The 11,512-nt window shown below is 41.0% G+C and overlaps 1 protein-coding gene across 1 annotated transcript; it reads right to left on the reverse strand.

Moving 5' to 3' along the window:
- Positions 1-2,345: 2,345 nt before the first annotated feature.
- Positions 2,346-6,458, reverse strand: ciarta (circadian associated repressor of transcription a). The gene is made up of 6 exons (XM_006788012.3): positions 6,230-6,458; positions 4,185-4,532; positions 3,994-4,069; positions 3,823-3,901; positions 3,420-3,573; positions 2,346-3,165 (listed from the first exon to the last, which is right to left on the reverse strand). Exons 2-6 carry the CDS (start codon positions 4,530-4,532, stop codon positions 2,797-2,799), a joined length of 1,026 nt encoding a protein of 341 aa, XP_006788075.2. The 5' UTR covers positions 6,230-6,458; the 3' UTR covers positions 2,346-2,796.
- Positions 6,459-11,512: the final 5,054 nt, after the last annotated feature.

An 11,512-nucleotide genomic window follows, 5' to 3' on the forward strand; every position in this document is an offset into this window, starting at 1 on the left:
ATAGTTCTATGAATTATTGGAGCAAAAATGTGGCCCTACACACAACATACAATTTAAAACAACCTGCCAACAAAAACCACACAATTTATTTCCACTTTGTCAGTTGAGTCAGTAAAAAATGCCAAAAATTAATACTTATACACCAATGAGGTGATTTCCAAATTAGCCATTAAAACTTGGAATTTCTCAGGATGTTGTGCAGTGTGTCCTCAAAAAAATGTTGAGAAATCTACAGCAGATGGTTAGTTCATACCAGTGTGAAGCCAAATGTTGGGTTTGTACCATTTAAAGAATGCAGAGTAAATAAGTTCATAGTGTATGAGGTGTTCTGGTCAGAAAAAATACTTTGCTGTGAAGAGAAACTTTCCTTTTTTACCAAGCTCACAATTGGGCCTGCTGCTGGATCGGGTGACCCTGAACCAAGAATAATACAAGAATAAAAACGCCTTTATATAACCCAAACATAGAAAATACCACTCTTGTGCTTTGTGTTTTCTCCTCTCTCTCTCTTCCCTGTGTCTTTCTGGTGGGATCTCCTGCTTTGGAGCAGCATGTTCCTGACTTGCAGTTACTGGCCGCACCTTGTTATTTGCTGTGTTACTCGTGGCCTATCTGCACCCTTGTTTTTTCCTTTTCAATGCAGCCTGAATGTGCCATGACCGATTACCCTAACCCCAATGATGTAGTGTGTTCACCTTCCAATAATATGCTCTAAATTGATGCTATACAAGTAAAACTGTACTTATCTAACCCATGGAATAATAAAGGAGCCATATAAAAATATTTACGGGGTAGATTTAGTGGCTGGAAAGCAGAAAACTTAAACATCAATGCAGAGAAAATGTCCCATATTTTTCTGATTTATGTCATTCTGTACTTATAAAGAAATCACCAGCAATAATTTCATTATAAGAAATAATTTTTCTAAAACAAGTGAAAATTAAAGACATCAAACTGTAAAATTTGATTTTTTTTCTTAACTCCTTTATCACAAATAAAAAGTGTAACCCAGGACAACAAAAAGTGTACTCCAGGATACTACATCTTAACAGACTAACACAACACACCGCTGCACTATTGTTCTCCGCCTTGTGCTTCCAATTTCTGCTTTAAATAAGAAAATTCATACACAAGTAAGGACAAAGCCTGAGAAACATTCGCTTTTCAGTGGCATATGTGGCAAAATGATGTTACCATCGTTGGTTAAAACAGTACACTTTTCGTATGACTTTTTCTCGTATGATTTAATGTCAGGCAAGCTTTATGTGATAAAATAAGGCTCACTGGTTAAAAAAAAAACAACCCAAAACAAAAAGATCCCACCAGAGATGAAATGTCATTCAACATGAATGATACCTGATTATAAAATATGGTGGTAAAAAAAAAAAATTAAGGTATTTAATAGAAATGGAATGGAAAGTGTTTTGTTTATCGTATTCCCCCTGATATTGCTTAATAATGACTCAATAGAAAAGCACTTCCAGGGTTACAAATCCATTTAAAACAGGGCACAAAGGGATATTTTTTGCCCTCATGATGACACAATGCATTTGGAGCTTTTTTGTATGAATAATAAGCTAGATTTGCTCTACTGCAATCAAAAGACACGTCCTCCTCCCCCACCCTTTCCTCTACAAAAACCTGTAAAGCGCTCATCCCAGGCGTAACACACACCAAGTCTGCTGAATGGAATTAAGGTTTTCAAGTACTGCTTTCATAAATAACATCACAAACCCTTTAGTGTGTAACATTTCCTCATTGTCATCCAAAAGTGCAGCTGCATCAATTCAAAGTCACACAGGATTAAATATTATATTATTCCTGTTTAATCACCTAATAAAGAAAAAGTGACCCCATGCCCAAGGTCAAGTGTAATAAAATATTTCAAGTCCACCTATCTACAGCTAGCTCACAGAATAAAAACCAACTGAAAGACCGAGCTTCTTTGGTTTCTAACTCGGCTCAGTAATAGTCAGTCATGTTCTGTGTGGGACTACATCTGTTCTTAATAAGTGCAGATAAAAAAACAAAGAGCGTACGTTAAGTGCTGTGACACTAGAGTAAGCTGCTTGTGATATGATAATGCATCATGGTTTAATTTGGCACATTTTGGCAGCGGCTACATGCCTTTATTCTACTGTTTGCTACAATCAGACAGCTGGAAAAAATACTTTTTAAACTTTCCTAAATAAAATTTAGAGTCATCTGAGTTCAATAATGAGGTATATTTGTAATCAATTTGCGAGTTGCTTCACGATAAACTAAGCCGCTAATTAATTTGTCCTATTTTCTCTGGGAAAATAGTGCAAATGCAAAAAAAATGTAAGCAGCCGTGGAACCAATCGTCGCTTCATAAAGTATTTTATATTCAACTGACTCGTTTTTTTCCTGCTACAAACACGTTTTTCATCAATGGCATGAAATCCTGTACTGCTACTGCTTAGAGCTGCGTTCGATGATATGAAAACGTACAAAGCACAGCACAGACTGTTTTAACACATGTAAAAGTATTTTCAACATTTTTTAACTTAAAGGTCAATGTATACAAAAATCCATTCAGACAAACACTTTAAAATAACTCTGGTGTCATTAAAAACCCAACACTGGATAGTTAGGGGTTAATGACCATCTCTGTACAGTTCTCCTCCTCCTCCTCCTGGTTTAATGTTCCTTATAAGCATCACAGACTGGCTCCACGCCCAACTTTATTCTTATGTAATCGAGTCCGCCCTCTGCTTTCAGTCTCGCTGGCATGCTGAGGCACCTCCATGTGATAGCGAGGTCAGCTAAGGCCAGCTAAGGTGAGTCACTTGTAGTAATGATGTTGCTTGAAGACACCGAGCTGTCTTGTGTAGCTGGGCTGCCACATGAGGAGGAGGGCGGAGAACTCTCAGGGTGCTTCCGATTGTCATGTGCTCTCCTGCTACATAAATATGACGGCCTGCTTAAAGTGCCAGTCCTGCGTGTAAACTCGTGTTCAGAGCTACAGCTGTACCCAGCTGCTTCGTCTGCTTCTTCCTCTGGAGTTTTCTGTTCTGTACGGGATCCGCGCCAACACGTGGAAATGGTGTCTAGTGAAAAGGCAGCATGGCAGCTCCCGTGTTTTCCGTGCTTGGCTGGGACTTTGCCAGCTTGGGTAGAGTCTGGCCAGCTCAGTTTTCTCTTCTGCAATGGGAGAGCAGAACCAAAAATAACAACAAATCAAAGCCATCTTGGAATAGAATTAAGATCTTTGAGCCAAAAAAGGACAATAAAGCAGATGAGGTTGACCTTGGGGAGACTCTACTAAATACTAAGATGCTTTCTAATCATTTTTAAATGTACATTAATTTGCTTTTTTTCTCCTTCATTCCTTAAAATAATACTAATACATTAAACAACACTGTCACAGATATGGTGACATCGAGGAGGAAGCTCACCTTTACTGGGATGTGGAGCTGATTTTGGCTCCAGTGTGCTGCGACTCTGGGTGTGGTGGTCTTGTTTGGTGTGTTTGTGGATGTAAATGCCTCCCGAGGGAACCACATTTTGAGCAGCATCTCTATTTGCAGCAGATTCTGAAGATATTTCTCACTGCAGAAACAAAAGAATTGTACAATTACCCTGTGGGGTAATAGGGACAATGATAACACTGTTCATGCTGTTAACACTGCTATTAATATTAAGTTTTCTTTTTAATAAAGTTATTGTGAAAGGCATTTTAAGTCTTTATTAAACAGGACAATGTGGAGAGAGGGTAGGAGCAGTAAGGACTATAACCTTTGACATTTTGATCAGCTGCTCAACCAGGTGAGCATTAGGTATCATTTTTGGTGGACTTACCCCATTTCAGGTTTCTGTAGGATTCCAAGAATCCTCTGCAACCTGTCCATAGCAACACTCTGCTGGAAACTGGTTAAGCCTATCAAAAACACAAGCAGGTATCTGGATATAACTACCAGATTGGATGCACTAAATAATGAAGATCATTTAGGATAATGGTCAGACACATACCTCGGTCAAATCGGCCAGTCTTTAAACCATGAAGCAGCTCGAGGAGAGGATGGATAAACCTGTGCAAATCTGCACACTGTAATATTAAAGGCAATAATAAAGACTGTTAATATAACTAAAATCTGATATTTACTAAAAGTTAACACAGCTAAAAACTTAAGACCTAAAGATTCCAAAAGAGAAGTGCTCACCTTCTGAGCGAAAGCGATGTCCCCTGGTGTCACTGATGACGATAATGTGTGGTCTTCATGAGAAGGGGCAGAGCCTGGAGGTTTAGTTATGTCAGAGCACTTTTCAGACCGGTCACACTGAGATCTCAAACGCAGCTGATTGGTATGAGGAGGTAAACCAATGTAGCTTCCAGAAAGTGAGATTCCTTCATCGGCGGAAGGCAACTTTCCAATCCCACTGTCCCCCTCTCCCTCTGAGAAGGCTTCAGCCTCATCTTCAGTCTGCTCGGTCTCACTGAGCAGAAAGCTTGGAGTGGAGGGTAGCGAGTCATAAGATGGCCATTTGGAGGAAATACCTAATGAATTCATCTGTGGAGACAGTATTGAGGAAATTCTTATAAATCAAGATTATGAATAAAAGTAAAGTAATCAGTAGCACAGCAAGAAGATCCAGGGTTTGAATCCAGGCTTTTTGCATGTTCTTCCTATGGGTACACTGGCGTCCTCCCACACTCCAAAAACATGAATATTAGTTAACTGGTGATTCGGCCATAGGAATGAATATGAGCAAATCTGTGTTAGTCAGTTAGATAGACTGATAACACATCCCGGGTGTATCCCACCTAGGGCCCTGAGACAGCTGGGACAAATAGAAGAAAAAAGATGACTGGAGAGTAAAGCAATTTTCTTCTGGGAAATCTGCTCAACTTCCTAAGAAGTTGTATCATAAGAAGCTGTACAAACAGTACAATACGTTATCAGTAACCTACTCACTTCTTTTGTGAAATCTTTTGTGGTCCAAACCATAGCATTTATAACACATTTACATACTCATTTTTACAGTGTGATGATGCCAGGATCATTTACACAGGAGGTTATAATACCTTAAACAAATGCTCAGTTTTGATGCTTCTGGGGATACATCTCTGAATTTTATGTCTCTTAGTTAGCCTTAACTTACCTGCCCTTCAGCATACAGTTAAGAGTCAGACTTTTTATTGTTACTTAATAGAAAACTTTGCATTTTACTGCTATTCAAACAATATTTTATCACAGTCTTAATGTTTTTACTTTGGCCAAAGACCTGGATTTGTTTGGTGGGCACCAAAATGTTTTAAATGCACATAAAATAGAAGATCACTTGTAACATTAACATGAAAAAAATACAAGGCGCCTTAGTTATAATAGCTGCGTATTTGATTGAGTAATACAGTCATTAAATTAAAATACTATCCATATGTTACTATAAAACACTTATCAGCCTTCATGTGACTGCAATGCTGCAGCACGATGATTTCATCACTTTTATGCAATATCTATTAGAAGTGCACTTGTTGCCAAGAACGTGTTCGCAAATTCTCCGCAACCGCAATAAAATACAGAGGAGGACAGAGCCAATAACGATCAACTCTGATAGATTACGACCCTGGAAGAATACGAAGGCCCTTCGACCGACGCAATCGCAGTTATTCACTTTAAAAAACGCGCAGTTTAATCGCACGAGCCCCCTTAAAATTTCGCAAAGGCCTGTTACATAAAGTTTGTTATAGCACGTGTTGCTGCAAATGTTAGTTGCCTTGAGCTTAGTTTGTTTATATCTGCACTAGATTTTTTTAATCACTGCCTCTTAAGGCTGGATATTACGTATTTAATTTTAATGGTTAAAACTGAAGACATATGGGAATCTGATTTATGTAAGGGCACACATATGTGTACGTTTGCAGCTGATAAGCTGGTAAAACGCAATAATCATCTTATATACCAGTTATAACATGTTTGCGATAACTGGGAACAGTCTAGAAAAACGTATCTTACAAACTCGGTGATTGTTACCTGAAAATGTTTTTAAGAAAAAGCATAAAAGCAGTATTAATGCCGTTTTCATTCTGTAATTAATACCCGTGGTCAACCAGCTAACTGGAAATTTGCTATGTAAAGGTGTAAATGTAAAAAGTTACTGTTTAGTCTGTCTGAGGTAAAAAGAAAACGCAGGCTTTATATAATAAGTGAGGAGCCACCTTTCCTTAAAAAACGTTAAAGTGTAGGAAAAGGACGGAGCTTCTTACCTTTTGGACGGAGGAGAGTTGGACTCTTAAAAAAGGACAGCTAGCGCTATTTGAACTAGTTTAAAAAAATAAATCAAAGCTCACAGAGGGGACTTCCACAAAAACTAACGGCTCTACTTGTGAGCACAGATGTAACTCCTCTTAGCCAGTCCCTCCTCGTTTCTGCTACCTCCGCTCGTGGCGTTTCACTTACATTGGGAGCTCTCCGACCCGCACGCGAACTACCCACCGAGCGCAACGGCCGCTACACGTGCTAGAGCGTGTACGGAGCCGCGATTGGCTGAGCCCAGAGCTGCTCTTTTCCTCATTGGCCGAGAGGCTTGGCCAATCGGCGGGACGCACAACGTCGGTTGGTTGGTATAAGCGTTTGGATCCCTCCGATCCTTCAACGGCCGCACGTGTGGTAGGTGTGGATGCAGAGCGAGAGGAACAGCACGAGGCAACTGGCATCTAAAATGTTGATATGCAGATTGAGTCACATTATAGAGCCAACGCGTAATAACAGACCACGCTGCTGGTCCCCGCGCGCACACGCACATACACGTACACACACACCTCTACACTCTGGAGTCTTCTCCTTTTTCAGTGGGGGCTGCACCCCCCTCCATACTCTCTCCACATTCTTCCAAATCCGTCATGTTACTTAACTGAAGCTCTCCAATAGGCTTGCATGTGATGGACCAAGACACCCACGTCACTTGATTAACATCATTAATCAGAGAGATAGATAGAGAGAGACATGCACAGTTCACAGCAGGGTCTTTCCGAAGAAGATTAATATTATTTAAAGGGATTTTGTGTCAGTCTTGCGTTGATAACTTGCTTTCTGGGGTCACCTGCCAAGATAACACCTGAACATCTTCCATGCATACAACAACAAACCAAACCACTAATTGGGAGATTTAGATTTAAATAAGCATGCGATAAAGGTCTATTGAAGCAACAACATAATGTTGGCTTCAGATTACAGTGCAATCTAATATAACCTTTATTAAAATAAACTCTAGAAACAATAATTTTATTTATTATTAAGTTAATGTCAACAAGCTGGACAAGATAAGAAGATGTGGCAACATAGGCCTATTAAAGCCACAGAGGGAGAGAGAGAGAGCCCATTGGAAGGCAGGCTTACATAATTATGTAATAAGATATATGCTTGAGGAGTGAATCACTTGTGTCACATGCAAAAACAAGGGCTGTTAACCTGCAAGTGTAGGTGGGTTTAGTTGATTAAAATAGCTTTTGCAGACAAAAAACAAATGTTTATGATGATTTCGGTACAACACGGGGAACAGGTGAATAACATTAGAGGTGTGGCTTAGTGAAAAAAAGAGAGTGACATAGAAAGCAGGGCACAAGCCAGATTCAGCACTGCCACAACTCTGGGTGTGGTGGAGGGAGTCGAATAGAGTTCAAAATATTTTATTATACCGTTCAAACAAAAGTGATGCAGTGCCATTGTGAACAGAATGCCTAAATTACGTAATTTAACCTGGACCAATGAGAGCGCAGAGTTCCCAGGCAGTGCATGCAGGTTCTTTATACAAATCAGCAGATCAGTAATGCTCTTTTTATGGCACATTGTCGGTATCACTCTTGTCACACTGGTTTGATTCATGTTCCTAAAGTTTGCACAGGTACACTTAGTTCCAGACTTTTTGATTGCGACACAGGTACTGTAACCATGCAAACAGCACCAGCCATCAACTGATAAAGAAACCGTGCAAACAGTGGAGCCTACTGCCAGCAGCTGTCTATGCAGACATCTGAAGAATTATAATTGAATCAAGGATGCAGATGTTCAACATATGCATGAATGTTCTAATAGCTTTGGCCAGGCATGTTTTCTTTAAGGCTTATGTATATGGGGCTATAAAAGTATTTGACACGAGCTGCACTACAATCAGACTTCTTAAGTGTCACTGTTGGCTGCTGGTTCAAATTAGAAGCCATGGGTGGCAACATATATTATTCTAAGTGTTGACATGCCCTCTGTGCAGTCGATACTTATGAGTGGAAAGGAAGCTCGCAGTGTGTTTATGTTGGGTGCAAGCCAACAAAAGTGTTTGCGCCTGTCTCGGTGATATTACTTTACCAAGTCTGCTGGATGCACAGTCTACATCATAAAGAAAGCCACAGATTAAACCTTAAAATAAAAACTGAACTATGGGCCAATCACCTATTACTTAATACTGCCTGTACCCCATCTGATCCACCTCAAATGTTGTTGGAAGAGCTATTCTCTTATTTTGATTGAGCCTTGTTATCTATTACCAATGTCCCCCAAGCAGTGACTGCTGCCTGTGCGTAGTTATACGTGCCCAAATACACACAGGCGTGTTTGTTTGGCAATCTTTGTAATAACCAAACATGATACCTCCCAAACCCTTATCCTAACCCAGGGATTCCCGAGAGGTGTGGCGAGGCCTACTGGTTTAACTTGGAGCACGTCCAGGTATTCCTTCGGATCTTATAAACATCCTGTGAAAGAAACCCCCCGATCCAATGTTTGACCTAGTCCTGCAGTTGTCGACTGGTGGGAGTTTTGAAGCAGCAGAGGTGGTTAATAAAGGTGGTAACATATCAATATAACCACCTTTGCAGATGGCTCCATTCAGTGTGGAGCAGCAGGCCTACTCTGACCTTACAGTGCAATCAAAAGAACCTAGGTTAGATATGATTCTTCCTTTTATCATTCCTGGGACAAATAATGTCAGTTATTCACTAATGTCGTTTTCAAAGGAGTGTACTTGTGACCAAATACCCCGGTTTACTCCAAATCTCCCCTGACAATAACATCAGCCCAAAGCTGCACGCTGGGAACTTCATGGCATGGTTTTCATGACTAAACAGCTCCTGTAGGGTGGCCCAAGTAGTATATACAGTGGGGCAAAAAAGTATTTAGTCAGCCACCGATTGTGCAAGTTCCCCCACTTAAAATGATGACAGAGGTCAGTAATTTGCACCAGAGGTACACTTCAACTGTGAGAGACAGAATGTGAAAAAAAAATCCATGAATTCACATGGTAGGATTTGTAAAGAATTTATTCGTAAATCAGGGTGGAAAATAAGTATTTGGTCAATAACAAAAATACAACTCAATACTTTGTAACATAACCTTTGTTGGCAATAACAGAGGTCAAACGTTTACTATAGGTCTTTACCAGGTTTGCACACACAGTAGCTGGTATTTTGGCCCATTCCTCCATGCAGATCTTCTCAAGAGCAGTGATGTTTTGGGGCTGTCGCCGAGCAACACGGACTTTCAACTCCCGCCACAGATTTTCTATGGGGTTGAGGTCTGGAGACTGGCTAGGCCACTCCAGGACTTTCAAATGCTTCTTACGGAGCCACTCCTTTGTTGCCCGGGCGGTGTGTTTTGGATCATTGTCATGTTGGAAGACCCAGCCTCGTTTCATCTTCAAAGTTCTCACTGATGGAAGGAGGCTTTGGCTCAAAATCTCACGATACTTGGCCCCATTCATTCTGTCCTTAACACGGATCAGTCGTCCTGTCCCCTTGGCAGAAAAACAGCCCCATAGCATGATGTTTCCACCCCCATGCTTCACAGTAGGTATGGTGTTCTTGGGATGCAACTCAGTATTCTTCTTCCTCCAAACACGACGAGTTGAGTTTATACCAAAAAGTTCTACTTTGGTTTCATCTGACCACATGACGTTCTCCTAATCCTCTGCTGTATCATCCATGTGCTCTCTGGCAAACTTCAGACGGGCCTGGACATGCACTGGCTTCAGCAGCGGAACACGTCTGGCACTGCGGGATTTGATTCCCTGCCGTTGTAGTGTGTTACTGATGGTGACCTTTGTTACTTTGGTCCCAGCTCTCTGCAGGTCATTCACCAGGTCCCCCTGTGTGGTTCTGGGATCTTTGCTCACCGTTCTCATGATCATTTTGACCCCACGGGATGAGATCTTGCGTGGAGCCCCAGATCGAGGGAGATTATCAGTGGTCTTGTATGTCTTCCATTTTCTGATGATTGCTCCCACAGTTGATTTTTTCACACCAAGCTGCTTGCCTATTGTAGATTCACTCTTCCCAGTCTGGTGCAGGTCTACAATTCTTTTCCTGGTGTCCTTCGAAAGCTCTTTGGTCTTGGCCATGGCGGAGTTTGGAGTCTGACTGGTTGAGGCTGTGGACAGGTGTCTTTTATACAGATGATGAGGTCAAACAGGTGCCATTCATACAGGTAACGAGTGGGGGACAGAAAAGCTTCTTACAGAAGACGTTACAGGTCTGTGAGAGCCAGGGATTTTCCTTGTTTGAGGTGACCAAATACTTATTTTCCACCCTGATTTACGAATAAATTCTTTACAAATCCTACCATGTGAATTCATGGATTTTTTTTTCACATTCTGTCTCTCACAGTTGAAGTGTACCTCTGGTGCAAATTACTGACCTCTGTCATCATTTTAAGTGGGGGAACTTGCACAATCGGTGGCTGACTAAATACTTTTTTGCCCCACTGTATGTTTGTAGCTATGCAGACACTCACTATTTTAATTTGGCCATGTTTTACACATTACTCTGCCAGCATGGAGTTAAAACTCGCAGCATTGTTTAACAAAATGACCAGTAACAAACTGTAGCTTTGGATAATCCGCAGGACAGTTCCATGGGAACAAAAAGTAGTTCCAGTTAACCCTCCATAACAGTTACATTTTTTTCTGCTTTTGAGGGAAATTTGTAAATTCTGTGAGGATTAGAACCAAAATGCTTTTCACTACTGTTAGATCCACTAGTCATACAAATTAGCGTATCCTTTAAAAACAGTTATGTTGTGAGGATAGTCAACCTTTTACAGTGTGAAATATACGCAGGTCATCTGTCAGAGCTCTCCCCTCAGTCCTCACAATGCCACCCACTGCCTGAAGACAGAGGACAGGATATAAACATGACCTGGTAACCTCTGAGACAAGTAAGCGTGGTGAAAATGTTTAACTTTCCCTGTGTGAGTGAGGTGAGAGCAAGTGCACACATCAAAGCCCCCTGCTGGAAACAGCCGAGACAGACGTGAGCGGCCGACGCGCCTCGCTTAAGCAGCATTGCAGGAGGTGGCCGACATTGTCGGTGGACATTAACGCCACACTGTGCATTAGTGACCTTGAATTAATTTACATTATGATGCTGCTGAGCCAAGACCTCATTCACACACAGGTCGCGTTAAACTACTTCCCAATATATGGGCAAAAACATCACCCAATACACACAAAGCAGAGTTTACAGAATACACCAGTTTGTTATTCAAATAAAAGATCAACTGTG

Source organism: Neolamprologus brichardi, chromosome 22, assembly GCF_056152115.1.
Source record: "Neolamprologus brichardi isolate AB-2024 chromosome 22, ASM5615211v1, whole genome shotgun sequence".
NCBI lineage: Eukaryota > Metazoa > Chordata > Actinopteri > Cichliformes > Cichlidae > Neolamprologus > Neolamprologus brichardi.